Source organism: Theropithecus gelada, chromosome X (genome assembly GCF_003255815.1).
Source record: "Theropithecus gelada isolate Dixy chromosome X, Tgel_1.0, whole genome shotgun sequence".
Lineage (NCBI taxonomy): Eukaryota > Metazoa > Chordata > Mammalia > Primates > Cercopithecidae > Theropithecus > Theropithecus gelada.
Genome location: NC_037689.1, coordinates 107,571,194 through 107,592,847, shown reverse-complemented (window position 1 = coordinate 107,592,847; position 21,654 = coordinate 107,571,194). Strand labels below are relative to the sequence as shown.

General features: G+C 39.6%; 1 protein-coding gene and 1 pseudogene across 1 annotated transcript; both read right to left on the bottom strand.

Moving 5' to 3' along the window:
* Positions 1 to 281: 281 nt before the first annotated feature.
* Positions 282 to 1,227, bottom strand: LOC112615986 (mitofusin-1-like). The gene has a single exon (XM_025372940.1). It carries the CDS (start codon positions 1,188 to 1,190, stop codon positions 714 to 716), a length of 477 nt encoding a protein of 158 aa, XP_025228725.1. The 5' UTR covers positions 1,191 to 1,227; the 3' UTR covers positions 282 to 713.
* LOC112615230 lies at positions 1,199 to 17,363 on the bottom strand (annotated as a pseudogene).
* Between the last annotated feature and the right edge of the window lie 4,291 nt (positions 17,364 to 21,654).

The window sequence follows — 21,654 nt, the reverse complement described above, 5'->3', positions numbered from 1 at the left end:
GCCAGGAAGCAGAGTTTTTCAGAATCTAAAACAAATTAAGAGCTCACAGTCCCACCCCTCAGGGGTCACATAAGTTGGTACTGTTGCTTGTAACTAATTCCATATTTTAGTTTTTTCTTTACCCAAAATTAAAACTAAGGACATAACACTCTTCAAAAATACAAATACACTGAGATAGATCATTACCAGAATCTACATAGGGCTTTGCTATTTAGGTACAGTTAGTAAAATTCATATTTGAAGTCATTTCATAAAAATAACAACTGTCCCGATCTTACAAGTTTCGTTTCCTCCTATCGTGGTCCCCAAATCAATCTCTATTGTTAGGATTCCTCATTGTGTGAAGGTAGAAACTGCTTAGTAAAATTCTCCAGCTCATTTTCAAGTTGAACAGCTTTATTTCTTAAGAGCTTTAAATTGTTTTGTATTTTCTCCAACTGATCTATTCCTTTGGGTAATCTAGCAATTTCTTCTTCCAGTTGTCTTTGAGTAATATCAATTTGTTGGCACAGGTGAGCAAAAGTGGTAGCCATTTGTTGTTTTACTTGGTAGATGCAGTTTGCACTCATGGAGCTAACAATCATCTTCAGTTTTTCAGTTGCAAAGTTTACAAACTGCTGTTTAAAGGCTCTCTCCTTGGCATGGGTGGTCCAGGACAGTCTTTCATAAAGATACAAAGCTCCATACATAGTTATTGAAACAGATATGAGTTTTCAGCCTATAGTTTTCCAAATCACCCCTCCAACAATATCGATGCCCATGGAAGTTCTAGATGTAAGAGAAGCCAATCCTGTTACCAATGTAATCACGAGTTCTTCCTCATGATTATCTGGCATTGCTGGACTGGTAGGAGCAGTGGGAGTAGAAGCTAAAGATCTAGGGAGCTGAAAGATAGGCTCTGATAATCCTAGGAGCACCATTTGAGCATTTCTAGGGCCCAAAAATCGAGGTACAAGGGAAGACCAGCCCAGGGAAAAATGAAACACAATATCTTCTTGAAAATCTGAACATAACTTATAGTAATTTAGATTATAACTGAGATCAGATTTCTTGCAAGGGATCACTGGATGTAGTTTATCCTGTATACCAGCTGGAGGTAATGGCTTCAAATTTTCAATAATTTCTTGCTGGAACTGAAGCACTAAGGTGTTTACTTCATTGGTGCATCGATCAGCCAAATTTCTTCCCATACCATCCTCTATATGCTTAATTCACTTTTATATATTTTTAATACATCTGGAGTAGGATGAAACTCTGAACAAAATTCATCAACCAAAACAGACAGTCAACAAATTTCATCTGTCATTGCACATGAAACTTTGTTTGCCACCTCCTCAGTGACCTCCTTGGTTTTTTTTCTCAGCATCCAGTGTTAAAAGGTTCATCTGGTTTCAGATAAAGTCCAGTCTATCAATTTGGTCTTCCCTCTCTTCTGCTGCATAATGCCTTTTCTATTCAGCTGCCATGTTTATTGAATCCATTATGTTTTTTCACAAACATAGATAATATTGTTCACAAAAATAGATAGCTAGTATCCCTTTAGCTCTGATAGTGTGCTGTTCAAACTTTGTTTTCACTGCTGACTGTAAGATACACTCCTCAAAGATTTGTTCAAAATTCTGAAATTCCTGTAATCTTGCCTGAAATCCTTTGGCACGTGCCCCACATCTTCCATATATTCTGGCTCTGATGCAGAGGTATCCCAACGATTATTGAGAATGAAAATATTAGGCTTGGAAAGCCACTCATTCACGTTGTGAAAAAATGTTTTTCTGTATTCATTAGTGTTGATTCAGAATTGGCAACCAAAACGAAGACATCAGCATCTATGCAAAACTTATCAATCCAGCTATCCAGCTCTGTAGTAACATCTGTGCCTGGACTGTCTACTAACACCAGGTAATCTCTCAAGAGGGCACATTTTGCTTTTGGCCAAAACACATGTACAAGACAGCCAGCTTTCAAGTTTTTGTCCATGTGAAGGGCATGGGCCAGTTGATTAACTGTCTTTACACTCTTTTTTTCATCTGATCCTTCTGTCATAAGATAGGCTTTATCTCCATCGGTTCCTTCAACACTTAGGAAGCAGTTGGTTATATGGCCAATCCCACTAGCGAGAACTTTATCCCACAACATTGCATTGATAACAGAGCTCTTCCCACTGCTTGGTCATGATATATTAATATAAGGTCCTTTACAATCTGGCTTTTACTTACAAAGTCTCTACCCACTTCTTTTGCTACTGTTTTGTAGCACCTTAAATTTAACTACTTGAGTTCTCCAAACACACTGTGGTCTCTCTCCCCCTTTCTATTTATGGCTTTATGCAAGAAATGGGCTTTTGGACCTTTTTCACATCCAAAACTATACCTATTTCTCATTCTCAGTAGGACAGTTGAGTCCTCACCTTCCCAGGAGGCTCTTCCTTCCTACTCCCAAAACTTTAAAAAATAGGAAATACCAGATTTGATTTTTAAAAGCTTAAGTGTAGGAAGTCAAGCTAAGGATTCACCGTCAGACTTGTGCTTGTAATACTTGTATGAATTGGGTGAATTCTTTTTTTTAAATACTTTTTTGAGATAGGGTCTCACTCACCCAGTCACCCAGTCTTTACACTCTTTTTTTTTTTTTTTTCTCTTTTTTTAATACTTTTTTGAGATAGGGTCTCACTCACCCAGTCACCCAGTCTTTTTTTTGAGATAGGGTCTCACTCATCCAGTCACCCAGGCTGGAGTGGCAAGATCACAGCTCACTGTAGCCTTGACCTCCCTGGCTCAGGTGATTCTCCCACCTCAGCCTCCAGAGTAGCTGGGTTCACAGGTGCATGCCACCACACCAAGCTAATTTTTGTAATCTTTTGTAGAGACAGGGTTTCGTCATGTTGCCTAGGCTGGTCTCAAACTCCTGGGCTCAAGCAATTCACCAACCTTAGCCTCCCAAAATGCTGGGATTACAGGCATGAGCCACCACACCCAGCTGAATTCTTCTCTTGTTAGAGTCGTCAAAATGCCTTGAGGTTTCTGGACCTATTAGAAAGTGACATTCTTTAAATACTGAAAGGTCAGGAACCCTGTAGGGGAACGTGCAGACAAGGTACCAGGCCAGTCTTTTTCCACATCCATTGGCTTTAAAGTCAATCTCAATTTCTCAAAGCAGTCTGGTCACGTTAAAAAATATGATATTCCAGTCAAAACCTTGGTAAAATAACCAGTGTCTCAATTGTATCCTGTCACAGAAGAAAACAGATTCTTTTTTTTTTTTTTTTTGAGACAGAGTCTCACTCTGTTGCCCAGGCTGGAGTGCAGTGGCCGGATCTCAGCTCACTGCAAGCTCCGCCTCCCGGGTTCCCGCCATTCTCCTGCCTCAGCCTCCCGAGTAGCTGGGACTACAGGCGCCCGCCACCTCGCCCGGCTAGTTTTTTGTATTTTTTAGTAGAGACGGGGTTTCACCGTGTTAGCCAGGGTGGTCTCGATCTCCTGACCTCGTGATCCGCCCATCTCGGCCTCCCAAAGTGCTGGGATTACAGGCTTGAGCCACCGCGCCCGGCCCGAAAACAGATTCTTATTGAACTTAGGCAGACAACTGTATTGCCATAAAATAAAAATACTCATGAATAATGTGTGGATTCTAGATAAATCAGGTAAAGAGAAAGGTAAATGTCTCAATTTTGTTCACAAAAGTATACATTACCCATTGATATAAGGTAAAAATAGCGTAAGAGGGAAAAAATATTTCTTAACTCTGGAAAACAAAACCATAAAAACATTTAGCAATGGTTCTAGCAACAAGCCATAAAAATCATTTCAGTCCTTCATCAGTTTAGTCTCATGTAATTAATTCTTGTTCTGCTTAATGTTGGGTTACCAATTTTATGAATGCAACTTTTTAAATTAGAGTTTTAAAAAAATTTTTACCCAGTACAGTTGAATAATTTCAATGTCATAAGCAGAGTTTTGTATTTCAGAGTATCTGTCAGACCGTCTTCCATGAACCTCCTTGAAGACACAACACTTTAAGATTTGCAAAGACCTTTTAGAAAAAGAGCATCAGAATATAGCAATTTACTAGGACATATCAGATTTTTTGAATGTCACACAATTTTGGAACACATATTAATAACATCCCCACAAACAGAACTCAAAGTTAAACACCATTTCTTATTGGACAATGATTTCCACTTGATTTTAACATACGAAATAAGCCTAATATGTTTTCTTGAACTCTCAGGGGATCTTTCTTTTTTTTTTTTTTTTTTTTTTTTGAGTCGGAGTCTTGCTCTGCTGCTCAGGCTGGAGTGAAGTGGTACGATCTTGGCTCACTGCAACCTCTGCCTCTCGGGTTCCAGAGATTCTCCTGCCTCAGCCTCCCGAGTAGCTGGGACTACAGGCGTGTGCCACCACGCCCAGCTAATTTTTGTATTTTTTAGTAGAGACAGGGTTTCACCATTTTGGCCAGGCTGGTATTGAACTCTTTCTCAGAGGATCTTTTAAAAATGTCTAAAAGTTTGTTTAAAGTCAAAAAGACCTAATTTAGAATTTTAAATTTCATTTTGGGAAGTTTGTCAAATATCAAAGATTTAAAACACTTGATATCAGAATAAGATCACAGATCACTGTAAAATAACAGTCATTCATTTAGCCAGAGTGATAATTAAAAGGCTTTGCAAAGCTAAAAACTTTTACTATTTGACAGAAAACAGTTTTCTAAATAATCAAATAACCTAATAAAGACAGCACGAGGCAAACTCCTCTCTTTTTTGCAATTTACTCAAAAGTTGAACTAGGCTATTACTGTTTATTATTACTAAACAAAAATATTGTTCAAAAGAGAAAATCAAATTCTACCTTTACATTGGTGTATTATTAATACTAAAGCTAATTTTACTAAAATCCTATAAACAAATTCATCCAATCTTAGACTGACCACATAAGATAAGATTTCCACAACACTTTTATAAACTCTTACAAGTTTTTTTGATTCTTTCTCTTTCCTCAACTTTCTATATCCATTCAGTTATATCTTTCTTTTTTATTCCTTCAACAAAAACAACCTTTAAATCACCTTTAAACTAGACAAAGATTACTTTTCCTTTAAGAAAAAACACATTCACTTGTCTTTCTTATAAACTTTCTTACCAAAACACATCCTACTTTTCTTACGCAGTCTGTGTACAGAATTATTTCTCTTATATCCAGTAGTTTTAATTACATATATTAACTATAATTTTAACTTTCGGTAATCCAAATTTCTAGAGTAAAACATAGGAGTTAAGTAATTTTAATGTTATACATCAGGTGCAGAGCCCAGGACAGAGGACAGAGCTGTGAAGACAATGCCTGAAGGATCTGACCCTTCCCAGCATGGCCAGGGGGCACAGCTGGGCCAGGGAGGATGAGACCATATTGGGTTTGGCTCTGCTCTGCAGCTTGTGTCCAGGGCACTGTGGACATACCTATGTCTTCCAGCCTCACCATGGCCACCTGTCTAGACCCCAGTATTTAAAGGCTGAAAATGAAAGATGTAAGTTCACAGAAAGATGTGCACAAGGCTTTAGGGAGGTCCATCATCCTCCCATTACAGCTTTAGCTCACAGACAAATCAAGCAAGCCTCTAAATGATCACAGAAGCAAGATTTTTATGACCTTAAAACATCTAGTAGAGATGGCATACATTTGTTTGAGTGGTAGACTCAGGTGAATATATCTAAAATTCTGAAGACATTTCTATTTTATTTTACCAACAATTTTTAAACTAGCTTTATTTACTAAAAATTACTAAAGTCACATGAATTCAAAAAGCATATGGCCTAGTTATTTAATTTATAAGTACTAATTTATTTATAAGTAAATTTAGAATCATTTATTCAATATACAAACACAGACACGTACACACGCATACATAAAATATAAACATTATATAGCTTTGATTGTAAAATATTAGTCACGCGACAGGTGAAATTCACTAGTTTAAAAAGAAAGTTGGATTAAATTGTGCCTCTGTAAATGGAACAAGTTGAAGTTTATCTGTCCCACACGGGCAAAGCTTTTACTGAGTTTTAGAGAAAAGAGGGTAGAAAATTTACATCTCAAAGCACAGGAAGAGAATTTAAGCATTTTCAAGAAAGAGTTTGGGTGTGTTAGTTAGAGAAAGATTAAAAACGGATACCAATGTAACACAAAATAAATAGGAATTAACCATAGGATTATACAAATGAGCCTAGGAAAATTCAGAAACCTTTTCAAAATAACCAGTTAAATGCCAGAAAGCCATATTTTGAGACTAATATTTTTAGATAGGTGGCTTCTAATTTAGTCTCTGTTTTTCAACTGGACCACTGAGCTCAGGGCAGAGCCATTAAAGATTAGGGCCAACAAAACATTTGCACTTTCCACGGCTTAACACTTATGTATATGAAAAGCAGGAGCAGTTGGAAGGCAGAGCATCCAGATCCCCCAAAATCAAGGATCCCATTTTTACACTGAATCCTTTGTCCTCCATAATAGAGAAACACTACAGGACTGGGCTGCGCAAGGCTTCCACAGTGTACTTTGCTGCAAAGACATTTCCAGAAGGTGGTGGGAGACCCAAGACTCATTAGCCCACTCTGTGATCAGCCCATTCACCACAGGTGTCATCCCTCAGAGGAAAATGTTCTCATGGCCTGCAAATGTGCAAACCACATTTTTAAAAAAAAATTTAAACATGCAAAAAAACCCATGAGTAGCCTGTGCAGTAATAACCATTCATTGTAAATAACCACTGTCAGCCACCTTCAAAACTGCAGCCCTTGCTAGTGACCCACCAGTCATCAAACACACATAGGTCAGGTTTTTTCTCACAGCATAAACTAATCCTTGGTACCCCCCAAAGCCAGAGAGATCAGGGAACTGAATGCAAAAGAGACCAGAGCTTGAGATCTGAAAGGAACCTGTCCATGACTCTTGGGGCTCCACAAGGAAAACAGAAGATCTTAAAAAGGAGTTGTGTGGCACCTTTCTCTGTGCACCTTTTAATGGGGTTTTAGGGCTGCTAGAAGTCTCCTCTAGATTTTGTTATGTGGAATTGAAGATGACAAAAAGGAAGAAGGAGGAGAAGTGGAAGGAAATGGAACAACAAGTCCTAGCGGAGCCAATTTGTGGAGCCAATTTTAAGTTTCCCAGAAAGACCAATGAAGTTTTACACTTTTTCTCAGCAAAAATCATGCCAACAAGAAAGGGAGCAAACAGAAGGACCAAACATATCATTGAAAAGGGGATTTCAGTTGCCTGAAAAAATTCCCAAAAACAGAATCTAAACGAGAAAAAGCCGAAAGGCCTTTAAAAATATTATAGCCTGAACATCCACTTTTAATTTAGCCAATTTCTGACTCTAGTGTTCCTATAAAAAGGGTATCTTTTCAAATATCTTATCAGATTTCATCCAGGACAAACAGTCAATATTACTGGCTTTTGAACTTTTTTCCCCCAAAGATGACATTCAAATGACTCACCAGAACCAAAAAGCTTTAACCAAGGATATGACCTAACCAAGGACACATGAGGCATTACCAAATGCAAAGTATTCCTCACAAGACTCAGAACCATCCCGAAGACAGCTCAAAGAAAGGACAGTTTTGCTAGCCACAAATGGGATACAACCCACATTTGTGTCCAGCAATATTCTCTAACATCTCAGCTTCTCAGCTGACTGTCTACACACAAAAGCTGACCATCCCATGTACCCACAGATGAAGGATTAAAAGAGAAAGTTGGTAAGACAAGAACTCAAAAGAAGTTCATGGGATGGAAGAGGATCAATAACAAATGAATACCCCAAAAAGTTAAGAGTCACATAAATATCAAATCAATTTTTCAATAAATGTTTCTTTTCTTGCGTTTAATCAGCAGAGACTGATTCCTTGACTGGGAATCGAACCTGGGACCTGGCAGTGAGAGCATCAAATCCCAGCCCTAGACCATAGGGTAAAGTGTTTTTTTGGGGGTGGTGGGGATGGGGAAGTAAATCCTGCATGGGCTCCAAAGCAGACAGTTTGAGCATACCAAAGATTTTAACTTTCATTTAGGATTGCCCTTTAATTTAGTCAAGAAAATTTCTAAGGCTAGGCATGACACTATTATATGTCCTTTAAAAGAAATTTGATCCTCCCATATATACAAATAAGGTAATTGTTTAGAATGAAAGATCTCTAAAAGGATCCATCTTTTGGCCACTGATGATTAGAATTTCCAATGGTATATTTATTCCAATAGTGACTCAATCCAATACATCTCTTTATGGAAAGCCCAGGAGGAATTGCTCAGTTTTAGAATAAGTTTCTACCATATAAGCAAAGAGGGTGCTAAGAATGACAGTGAAATGGAATAGCTAGGGCTAGGAGGGGAAAGAGACATAAGACAAAGACAAATAGAGGAGTGCTCGTTTCCAGATTTGTTTCATTTTTAGAAGCTTCTGGGTTTTTTCTAATTTAGTCTTTGAATTAATTTAGCATTGTTATCTTTTACAGACACTAGTTTGGATTCCTAGAATCTTTTAGATGCCTCAAGGTACCAAATGAAAGCAGACATCCTATTTAGGCTATTTGGTCATTTCTTTTAGCCCTCCTATTTGCGGAAGAAAATGCATTGTAGAAATTCAAAAGATCACCAGGTTGGCCATTGTAATTCCAGATCACTTTCAGTTATATTTGTCCATCAAGAAAGAAATTCACAAGATGAAGCACTATAATTTTTGCACCAAAAAATCGACAGATTCCCAGAAAGGGGTGACTCAGCACCTATACTCTCAGAAGCAAAAGCCCTCATGAATACTCACCACAAGGGGAAAATTTCCTTTGTGGACACCTGGCAACGAAGAACACCCAATAAAGATATGAACCTCAAACCAAGTTAGGAGGGTCAGGGAAAAGAGGGGACTCACTAACAGAGTATGGAGCTGTCAGGGAGGTGATGGAACACAAGGAGTTCCTGCAGGTACAGTGCTCAAATCTGTGGCAGTACCAGAATGCACAGTAAGAGAGTAACATCATATCCCACTTCTGACACCATTTAACATCAACCAAGAAGAGGCAAAAGAACCAATTGCAACACAGCAAGACAAAGCATTTATTAGGCCTTAAGAATTGCAATTTGGGAGTCACAAATTCAGCTAGAAGCCAAATTATCTGCCAAAGGGAGGAAGCAGAGTAGCAATTTTTAAAAGGATGCTCAGGGTGATTACAGAAGTTGTTTTGAAATAAATATCATTGGTGGAGGTGGCTGGCTTTGTAAATGAGCCTACAGTTCATTAGTTGTCACTGTTCAGGAGTTGCAGCACTGGCAAAATTCAGCCGTTTTCCAGGATGCTGTTGTGGTGGTTTAGCCCAGTTCAAGGTTCAAGGCAAGTTCCTGTTTTGCAAGGTTGCAGGTTGTATAGGTAGTCCTTCTAAGAATGGCTTCCCAACTCCATTTCAGAGCTCTGAACCAGAGTGATACCATTTGTAGATCACATTTCACATTAGCTACCCACTTTCACACAAACTAATTCATTTCTGTGAGAGGAAGAACTCACCTCCACAGGAGGGTCTTAATCTCTTCATAAGGGATTCATTCACCCTCATGACCCTGACAGCTCCTACCAGGCCCCACCTCCTAACACACTGGAGATCAAATGTCAATATGAGTTTTGGCAGGGACACACCACATCCAAACTATTGCAAGTATATGTTATGCTAAGAATGCATTTGCCCCTCCTCCGTCCAGAAAAGCTTTTCAACATTGACTGAGAATGAAGGAACTAATGGTATCTTTGCTCCCTAATCCCTTGGTTTCTCATCTGGCTCCAGAAGGGGGTGGTGGTGGGCAAAGGTATTTTACTTTTTCCCACCACACCAATTGATAGGAAGGTCCATTATAGGAATGATGAACTCAGTGCTTGCTGCCCAGTTATGTCTGTGGGTCCCACGTACGTTTTCCTAAGGGTCACAAGTATACAGATGTAGAAGATAGAAGTGCAAAATAAACTTAGAGCTCTGCTTGACACCATATATCTAATGAAAAAAAAAAAAACCTAAGATTTTTTTTAAAAAAATCTAAGATTTTATAAAAGCTTGAGGAAAACAAATATCTCTAAACCTATATAAGTACTTGAAAATATGAGAGCATATATTTGTAACTTTGGGGTAGGGAATACTGTGTTAAGCTTTCCATGAACACCAGAAGTTATAAATAAAAAAAAAAAAAGCCAAGCTGGAACAGATAAAAATCATAAAATAGCTGCACAGCTATATTAGGGTTCTCCAGAGAAACAGGAACAATAGGATATAGATAGATAGCTAGACAGATAGATAGAGATAGATAGATAGATAGATAGATAGATAGATAGATAGATTGATAGATAGATAGATAGAAATAGAGAATAGGGAATTTATTATCGGAATTGGCTCACATGATTATGGAAGCCGAGAAGTTCCACGATCTGCCATCTGCAAGCTGGAGAAACAGAAGAGATGGTGGTGTGATTCAGGCTGAATCCAAAGTCCTGAGAACCAGAAGCTCTGATGTCCAAGGGCAGGAGAAGACGGATGTTCCAGCTCAAGAAGACAGAGTGCATTTTCCCTTACTCCACTTGTTTGTTCTCTCTGGACCCTCGATGGATTGGATGATGAGGGTGAGGGTGCATCTGCTTTACTGAATCTACTGACTCAAATGCTACTATCTTCTAGAAACACCCTCAAAGACACACCCAGGATCAATGTTTTACGAGCTATCTGGGTATCCCTTAACCTAGTCACACTGACACAGAAAATTAATCATTACAACAGACAAAAGTAAAAACAAAATAAAAAGGCAAGTGACAAAAAGAAAATATTTATAACAGGTAACAAAGCATTAATATCCACTTTCTCGCCAGGCGTGGTGGCTCAAACCTGTAATCCCAGCACTTTGGGAGGCTGAGACGGACGGATCATGAGGTCAGGAGATCGAGACCATCCTGGCTAACACGGTGAAACCCCGTCTCTACTAAAAAATACAAAAAACTAGCTGGGCGAGATGGCGGGCGCCTGTAGTCCCAGCTACTCGGGAGGCTGAGGCAGGAGAATGGCGTAAACCCGGGAGGCGGAGCTTGCAGTGAGCTGAGATCCGGCCACTGCACTCCAGCCCAGGCGACAGAGCGAGACTCCGTCTCAAAACAAAAAAAAAACAAAAAAAAAACAAATCCACTTTCTCTAAAGGTCTCCTACAAAAATCAGTAAGAAATAAAAAAGAACTTCGGTGGAAAAACAGGCAAAGGACATGAAATGGCAGTTCACAGACGAAGCACTACAAATGGTCATCCTCACTAATGCTTAATCTTGGTCATTCATTTTTTCAACAAGTATTTAATGAGCAGCTACTACATGCCAAGCACTGTAATAGGTGCTCAGGATTCTGTCGTGAATGATATATACAAAATTCTCACCTTCTTGGAATTTACATTCTGGTGGGTTTAGACAAATAGCGAAAATTAAGATACATACTAGTGGTGAAAAGTGCATTATAACAAAATAAATAAGCAAAGTAGGGGGATAGAGGGTGCTGAAGGGTGTGCTACCTTAGCAAGGATAGGTAGAGAGGATCTCTGATTATATGACATTTGAGCAGAAAAGGACTGAAGTGTGAGGATGAGGCATGAAGGAAGATATCTGGTGGAACAGCCTTGTGAGTAGGGGCAAAGGCCATAAGTAGGTGTCTTTCCTAGAGTGGTCCACATTCAGCAAAAAGGCCAAGCAGCTGGAGTTGAGTGAGCATGAGAAAGATGAGTTCCAGAGAGTCAGCAGAGGCCAGACAGTGGGGACCTTGCAAGCCACTGAAAATACTTTACATTTTATTTAAAATGAGATGGAAAGGCATTGGGGGTTTTTGAGCAGAGGATTGCTGTGATCTGAATCGTGTTTTTTAAAGAAACACTCTTGCTGTTATACTTGGAATAGACTGGGGTTGGGGACGGTTAGCATGGGATCAGGAAGATCATGTAGGAAGCTGGAACAATAATGCAGTCAAAAGATGATAGTGGTTTAAACCAGGGTGGTATTGGTGGAGGTAGTGAGAAGTGTCTGAATCTGTGGGTGTGACAGAAAGGGTGGAGTCCAGGATGGTTCCAGGTTTTTGGCCTGAGCAGTTGGAAGAATGGAGTTGCCATTTTCAGAGATTGGATAATGCATAGGTTGAGCAGGTTTGAGAATAAGATCAGGTCAGTTTGGACATGTTAACGCTCTCCTATCTTAAATGTTATGGTTGTCCACATTTTAGTTCCACCTTTTAAAAATTCCTCCAATTTAGGATTTTGATTAAATTAAATTAGAGTTGTCAGGCATTTGAGTAGGCAGTTGATTTACAGTATAAGTTTGGAGGTCATAACTGAAGCATACATTTAGGAGTTATATTTTCTAAAAATTAAAGAAATATAAACTAAAACACAATAATGTTTTTTCATTCATGAGTTTGGCAACTTCCTAAAAATTAATAAGCACAGTGTGGGTAAATGAGCACTCATATATGTTTTGTGGGAGTATGAAATGGTAGAGCCTTTTTGGAGAGAAATTTGGTGGTTTTAATCAAGATTTAAAATGTGCTTATCCTTTAATCCAGCAATTGCACTTCTAGAACTTTATCCTCTAGGTATGTTCTCACGTGTGCAAAAATATGTGTACAAAGATGTTCAATGTCTCAGTGTATAAGAAAAAATGGAGAAAAATTGGTATATCCAATGACAGAAAATGGTTAAGTAGCTTACTGTTTAGTCAGCCTGGAGTACTAGAATTTTGTTGAAAAGACTGACCATGTGTCAAGTACCATGAGTCAGGTACTGTGTTAAGTGTTTTATGTCTTATCTCACTTAAATTAATTTTTTCTACCTTGATTTTTTTCTTTCTAGTCATGCATTCATTTATGTAACAATTTTTTGGGCACCTACTGTGTGCCAGTACTGTCTACTTAATCCATAAAAATGGACTCACTTTCCCTGAACCCAAAGTTCCTAATCTCCAATGAAAGTTATGGCCCTTGTTCCCAGATAAGTATTTGTAAAATTTCCTTGGGGGAATCACAGACCACCCTCTGGAAGTTCCAGCAGTTCTATAGACCCCAGACCAGATTCAGAATCTCTGTTCTGGAGCAATGATTCAAGGACACACAAAGACAAGAGTGGGAGGTAGGATGGGCCAGAAGGCCAGGGTATACAGAAATCTTTAGCAGGTCGGCTTCTGTTTGGAAAGTGTTGGTTAAGTGCGGATTTTGCTGCCAGGATGAGAAGATGCTAGGAAGCTGGGGTCCCTTAGTGAATAGTAATAGTGCAATGTGGGCCATATACTCCTATTACCCAGCATTCCCCTCTATCCTCTATTCCCTGCCACCATATCTCAGGCCTGGGCAGCTTAAGTGTCTCTCCATTCCATCCTCAACTCCAGCCCTTAAAAGGCCAAATGCAACTGGCTGTGACTCCAAGCCTTCTGTCCAAGTGGCTGGGAAGCCTCTCCCACAGGCTGGCTGTGGGGTTTTGCCATGAGTCCCTGTCTCCTGTTTTTTTTTTGGTTTTTTTTTCCCTTCCCTGTGTATGTTTCCATGGTAACGGCCAAGCAGGTTAGTAGGATAGCTGCCTGAGAAGCCACCAGGCTCTCACTTTCCACTCACTCTCAATATTGATCAGTGCTTCAATTCTGCAAAAGACAGGCAACGAAAACCCATGGGTCAGTTCTTGTTCTCTAGCAGTAAGCGGATATTGAGATAGAGTTAGGAGTCAAAGAGCTTTATTGGGGGATAGTTAATATCTGTGAAAGATAAAAAAAAGAGGCAGTGTTGGGTAGGAAAGCATTCAGACCTTGATGTATATCTGACACTTGTGAAGGGAAAGAAGGACAAAAGCAGAATTAGGCAGGCTGTGATGTGGCTCTGACAAAGTCTCACCCAATCCAAGAGAGAGTTGTGTAGCGAAGATGTCCCATGAGAGAAGCCCCACACTGGACTGAAATGGCCAGACTTGAGTACATTTACTGTGCTCAGTCATTGACTACAGGCTGCCCTCGAAGACCGTGGCATTGGTTCAAATATAGTGCAAATTCTGTATGTGCTATAGCTAGAAGTTCTCAGCTAACTTCCCTGCTCACAGACGAAAGGTACGTTCCTGCTTGAAGGGAGAATTGAGCAGTGTCCATAGCTGCCACAACGTCTAACTCTTTCTAACCACCAGGAAAAGGCCAGCATGGGTGTATATAAGCAGATCAGCATTAATGCAAGGTGTCACCTTGTGACACCTCTACGACAGGGTGTGCAACTTGGGCTAGTTCACTCTGCCCCACAAGGAGCAGGGGTGAGAGAAGCTCTCACCCGTGCTGTTGTATTTTTTCCTCCAGATATTAGCCCAAGCTTCACCTTCAGTTACTATATATAGATACATACACACACATATGTTTGAATATGCTTCTTTTCCATGTTTACCCAGTCAGGGGAATAAGGAAATAAGATGCTGCCAAGACATACAATGAGTGAACATACATATATACACTGGGTGTACGGGCAGCTAAATCTCCTTCGATTTTGGCTCTAAGCATGTACAACACAACAATTTTAGTAATCACTACCATTTGTGAACTGCCTGTACTTTTAATATCAAGTGGTTAAGAATCAAAAAGGTCTAGTTTTGAATCCTGATTCTGCCGCTTAGTGACCTTGGACAAGTGACTCTGAGCCTCGATTTCCTCGTTTGAAAAATGGTAATGATAATAGTACCTATTTCCTAAGGTTATTGTGAGGTCATCTCCCTTTTATAGATGAGCAAACAGAGGCCCTGGCAGATTAGCAACTTGCTAAAGGATCACACAGCCTGCAACTGGCAGGTCTGAATTTCACCTCCAGGTCTGACTCCAGAGCCCAACCCCATTATCCCACACCACAATACTTCCTAGTTTTCTTAGGCTGCTGCTGAAGGGGCTCTGCAGGCAAATAAGAAGCAAGAGGCAGAAACAGGGTTTAGAGGTGTTCTCAGATCACTAGTGACTAGGTGAGAGAGCAGCAGTGGGATGCAAGCCGTTTATTCCAGCGAACAAAAGTCAAAATGACGCAAAATTGGCGAGATATTTGGGTGGCTATATGTTGGGCTAATGTATAGTTTCATGACAAATGATATATAGAAGTTTGCTTTCTGCAAGGTATAGTCTGAAGGGCACCAAAGGTCCCTCTGATCCTCAAATCAAACTCCTTCTGTTCCTAAAACACAAAGTATATGCCTGAAGTGCCAATGTTACCAGAAAGGGGGTCTAGATCCAGACCCCAAAAGAGGGTTATTGGATCTCGCGGAATAAAGCATTCAAGGCGAGTCCACAGAGAGAAAGCAAGTTTATTCGGAAAGTAAAAGAATAGAATGGCTATTCCATAGGCAGAGCAGCCCTGAGGGCTGTTGATTGCCCATTTTTATGGTTATTTTTAAATTTTATGCTAAACAATGGGTAGATTATTCATGCCTCCCCTTTTTAGACCATATAAGGTAACTTCCTGACATTGCCATGGAATTTGTAAACTATCATGCTGCGAGTGTAGCAGTGAGGAGGACCAGAGATCGTTCTTGTTGCCATCTTGATTTTGGTGGGTTTTGGCTGGCTTCTTTACTGCAAACTGTTTTTATCAGTAAGGTCTTTATGATCTGCATCTTGTGCTGACCTCCTATCTCATCCTGTGACTTAGAATGCTTTAACCTCCTGGGAATGCAGCCCAGCAGGTTTCAGCCTCATTTTACCCAGCCACTGCTCAAGATGGAGTTGCTCTGGTTCAAACGCTTCTGACACCAAGACTAATGAAATATTCCTTTCAGTTATGGTATTGTTCCAGATACTTCCAGCCAAAATGCAACCCCAAGATAAAAGCCTATTGCCTCCACAGTAATGAGTTAACAGATTTAGTTCGAAAGGAGAGAGTGAGGCCTGAGGAATTTGAAAAGAGGGCAGGCTATGTCTAGAGTCTACAACAGTGCGGGCCTTGGGGAGCATAGCAATATAGGGCCCAAGAAGGGTGGGAGAAAGGGGCATGGAGGTAGGAAGTCTCCTAGTTCCTAGTTTTGCCACTGGCCTTCCAGGGATTTGTGAGTGTATACATATTTTTGACTGCAGTTCTCATTTTCCTCCCAGTTATTATAAATTACCTGTCTGGGGAGGCTGTTTTTCCTAATTTCTCTCTCCTGTCTTCCTCTCCTTTTATTTTCAATTGTTTGGAAAGCAGTGTCTTCCCAACTGTCCCTACCTACCCTTCTCCCTCACCTTCTCCCAGCTAATTACTCCTTCCATCCCTTCTCCCAGGCTTGTCTTTTCTCCTCAGCAACATCCAAAGCCAATTAATTATTAGGTCTGAGATTAAGCCCAGACCATTGGGAATCCTGGATACCGCAGATGAACAGATTAGTACATTAGAAAAATCATTTCCAGAAGCTCTTCCAGAAACAACACAAAAGAGTCAGGAAAACAAAGTGCTTGTTGGTCACCTCAGGCAGCTCAGGTCTCCAAGTCAGACTGTGGTACCTGGGCTTGGTTAAGTGTTGCAGGCATCTATTGCCAATTTCCTGCTCTTGAGCAAGAGAATTGGGATGAATAATGTTACAGTCAATTTTGTTTTTCTGGTTACGGAAAGACTACTTGAAAATACATTTGTAAATTTCCTTTAGGGCCCTGAATCCTTTTTTTTTTTTTTTTTTTTTTTTTTAACAGTAAAATAACCATCTCTATAGCTCTAATCTAGACTTTTTTTGCGGAGCTGGATTAACAACTATCTTGTACAGTCAGGGGCAAGGTTTAGAATGAGTGTCTGGCTGCAGGAAACAGTCTCTCTCAATTGATTTTACCCATAAAGAAAACCAGAATTTTGGGAAGGGAGGAAACCAATCATCAAGCCAAAAACTATAACCATTGTATTTGTGTAGCACGTGGCACTTAAATATTTTCGTTTGTTGCCTTTTTTGATTCTCACAACCACTTGGTGGACCAGATAGGACAAATAGTATCTCCATTCAATAGCTGAAGAGAGAGGCCCAGAGTAAGTGAATTGTGCAAAGTCACAAAACACATTAGGGGCAGAACGGCCTTAGAACACAGGTCTTCTTTGGGTCTGGGACCAGGATTACACCTTAGAGACCACCGCAGCCTTTGTCAAACAAGGGGAGTTGATATGTAGATGTTTGGGGTGTTCAAGGAGAGAGGAAAAGGAAGAAAAAACACATGAAATTTATTTAATATTTATCAAAATACAGCTTACATAATATCAGATCATGTTCAAAAGTGGTTCTGCTAGAATGCCTTCTCACTTCTTTTTTGGACACCTGAAATAGCACAGTTTCTTCCGTTTCAACTCCTTTTCATTGCCGCTCATTCTATTCCCAGACTCTGCCTAAAGACTAATGTAAACATTTGCTTTCTTAGCTCTCAACTTCTCACGCAAACCAAAGAATGGGAGGCAAACACTGCTGCCCTTCATGGCCCTCAACAAATATGAAAAACCTGAGAGAAGAAAGAAGGTTTTGGTTACTTCAAAGTCAGGGTGACATCACTGACATATGGCACTACCTATTGGAAGCCAGCCCTATACCCCTACTCAAAAGTGATAGTGAAAATATGCTTGATCTATTTTTGTGTTTTTCAAACTGATGGTACAACAGTTTGAAAGTTGGGAAGTTGTAAAAAAATCAATCGAGCAATTTATGACCAGCATTTAAAAAAATGATAGAATGAAATAGAAAATGCAAGGACCACACCACAAGTGGTAAACATTTTATTTTGGACATTATACACACACACACACACACACACACACACGCACACCCCCACATATATAGATTTATTTGTGCATCCGTATACTGGGTTGTGATATAAAATACACTTCTTACTGTGGGTCATAATGAAAATTTTGAAAGCTACCTCTCTAAAGAATATATATACCACAATCCCAGATTTATGTTGTGTCCTAAGACCTCTCCATCTGACACATTATTCCAACAATACATTTTTCTACCTTTTACTGCTTCCCTAGAAAGCCAGACTGACCTACATAGCTGACGGAGAGTTACCGAGACCTCTTTGTAAAGAAAGCTGCATTTGGCAAAAGGTAAGCATTTATTAATAGAATACAGTAGTATGGAAACAAGTGTTTTGATGAAATACTTTTATTATACAGAGCCAACCGTAAAATCAAAAAGCCAAAAATGCCTTACCATTTTCCCCTAAATACGTGTGGTTATGTTAAAGCACACATAGGGCAGGAAGGACAACACACGCTTACAACAAAGATTCGTAAATGGAATCCCCTTCTACCAAATTTCCTGCCCAATTTCAGGCAAATAGTGAATTCATCAAAATTTCAGAAAAGAATTCACAGTACCTTCTTGGCTTTTGACTTCCTGCTCCTTTTCCAAACACTGTGCTTATCCTTGAACCTTATTGGGACTATCTTTATAGATACACTATACATTACTAGGTGATTTCCAAAAAGTATGTTACCATGACTCAAATTCACTGAGAAGTCTGTGGCTCTTACAGCCATACGGGCTACTCATGAAATACAAATGGCATGGTGACAGAATTTGAGTCATGAATCATTACTTTTGTAAGCTTACAGCCTTTTACTTCCACTAACGCCTACAAATTTAGACCTAAGTAGATTCCTAGCCATTTTTATCTAGGCAAAACTCCTAAGATGCCTTTGTTTGTAAGACTCACCATTACTTTACCACTGAGAAAGGGGAAATGAGACTCAACTATGATATGGCATGAATTTAAGATCTATACCAATTGCAGGGATGTTAAAATGTGAAAAATACGTGCATCTTTGAAGAGATAAAATATGATATTTAATTTTAAGAGCTATTACTTTGTTTTAAAATTGGAGATGAGCTCTTGCTGTTGCCCATGCTGGAGTGCAGTTGTGCAATCATGGCTCATTGCAGCCTTGAGCTCCTGGGCTCAAGTGATCCTCCCAACATAGCTTCCTGAGTAGCTGGGCCTATAGGCATATACCACTGTGCCCTGCTAACTTACTTTTGTAGAGACAGTGGTCTTGCTATTTTGCCCAGGCTGGTCTCCAATTCCTGGGCTCAAGTGATCCGCCCACTTCAGCCTCACAAAGTGTTAAGAATACAGGCATGAGCCACCATGCCTGGCTGGCTATTGCTTCTTCTCATTCCCCTCCAAAAAGGTCTGTTGACATAGATATATATTTTTAATTTTTTTATTATACTTTAAATTATAGGGTACATGTGCAGAATGTGCAGGTTACATATGTATACATGTGCCATGTTGGTATGCTGCAGCCATTAACTCATCATTTACATTAGGTATTTCTCCTAATGCTATTCCTCCCCCCCCCCCACCCCACAACAGGCCCTGGTGTGTGATGTTCCCCACCCTGTGTCCATGTGTTCTCATTGTTCAATTCCCACCTATGAGTGAGAACATGCAGTGTTTGGTTTTTGTTCCTTGCAATAGTTTGCTCAGAATGATGGTTTCCAGCTGCATCCATGTCCCTGCGAAGGACATAAACTCATCCCTTTTTATGGCTGCATAGTATTCCATGCTGTATATGGGCCACATTTTCTTAATCCAGTCTATCATTGAGGGACATTTGGGTTGGTTCCAAGTCTTTGCTATTGTGAATAGTGTCCCAATAAACATACATGTGCACGTGTCTTCATAGCAGCATGATTTATAATCCTTTGGGTATATACCCAGTAATGGGATCACTGGGTCAAATGGTATTTCTAGTTCTAGATCCTTGAGGAATCGCCACACTGTCTTCCACAACAGTTGGACTAGTTTACACTCCCACCAACAGTGTGAAAGCATTCCTATTTCTCCACATCCTCTCCAGCACCTGTTGTTTCCTGACTTTTGAATGATTGTCATTCTAACTGGTGTGAGATGGTATCTCACTGTGGTTTTGATTTGCATTTCTCTGATGGCCAGTGATGATGAGCATCTTTTCGTGTGTCTGTTGGCTGCATAAATGTCTTCTTTTGAGAAGTGTCTGTTCATATCCTTTACCCACTTTTTGATGGGGTTGATTTTTTCTTGTAAATTTAAGTTCTTTGTAGATTTTGGATATTAGCTCTTTGTCAGATGGGTAGATTGCAAAAATTTTCTCCCATTCTGTAGGTTGCCTGTTCACTCTGATGGTAGTTTCTTTTGCTGTGCAGAAGCTCTTTAGTTTAAGTAGATCCCATTTGTCTATTTTGGCTTTTGTTGCCACTGCTTTTGGTGTTTTAGACATGAAGTCCTTGCCCATGCCTATGTCCTGAATGGTATTGCCTAGGTTTTCTTCTAGGGTTTTTATGGTTTTAGTTCTAACATTTAAGCCTTTAATCCATCTTGTATTAATTTTTGTATAAGGTGTAAGGAAGGGATCCAGTTTCAGCTTTCTACATATGGCTAGCCAGTTTTCCCAGCACCATTTATTGAATAGGGAATCCTTTCCCCATTTCTTGTTTTTGTCAGGTTTCTCAAAGATCAGATGGTTGTAGATGTGTGGTATTATTTCTGAGGACTCTGTTCTGTTCCATTGGTCTACATGTCTGTTTTGGTACCAGTACCATGCTGTTTTGGTTATTGTAGCCTTGTAGTATAGTTTGAAGTCAGGTAGCATGATGCCTCCAGCTTTGTTCTTTTGGCTTAGGATTCTCTTGGCAATGCGGGCTCTTTTTTGGTTCCATACGAACTTAAGTAGTTTTTTCCAATTCTGTGAAGAAAGTCATTGGTAGCTTGATGGGGATGGCATTGAATCTATAAATTACCTTGGGTAGTATGGCCATTTTCATGATATTGATTCTTCCTATCCATGAGCATGGAATGTTCTTCCATTTGTTTGTGTCCTCTTTTATTTCATTGAGCAGTGGTTTGTAGTTCTCTCTGAATGAATTCCTTCCCACAGGGGTTTCTTTTTTATCAGTCTTGCTAGCGGTCTATTTTGTTGATCTGTTCAAAAAGTCAGCTCCTGGATTCACTGATTTTTTGAAGGTTTTTTTTGTGTCTCTATCTCCTTCAGTTCTACTCTGATCTTAGTTATTTCTTGCCTTCTGCTAGCTTTTGAATGTGTTTGCTCTTGCTTCTCTAGTTCTTTTAATTGTGATGTTAGGATGTCGATTTTAGATCTTTCCTAGTTTCTCTAGTGGGCATTTAGTGCTGTAAATTTCCCTCTACACACTGCTTTAAATGTGTCTCAGAGAGTCCGGTATGTTGTGTCTTTGTTCTCATTGGTTTCAAAGAACACTTTTATTTCTGCCTTCATTTTGTTATTTACCCAGTAGTGTTGACACATTTTTAATGTAGAATTAAAGTTAATGAACCATTTTTTCTGGAAATCAACTGTATTTTGGTTTCACTGCCTACTGAATATAGTATTTTAGCTGGTTTCTCAAGGTTAAGATTTCCAACTCCTCGCCAATAACCTACAGGTATCTCAAACAAGTGATGATCTCAGGAATGTGAATAATTGGCAGGAAAATGGGAAAGATGTGGCAGGTTACAGAAAGAACAAAAAGAAGATCCAAGTTGTTAACCACTGTTGTCAACACACTACTGTAATTTTTTTCTAAATTTGAAAAACCTTATATTGTAAAGAAACAAGTAATCATTCTGAAACCTAAGAACAAAAATCAAAAGACCTTAAAACAAGC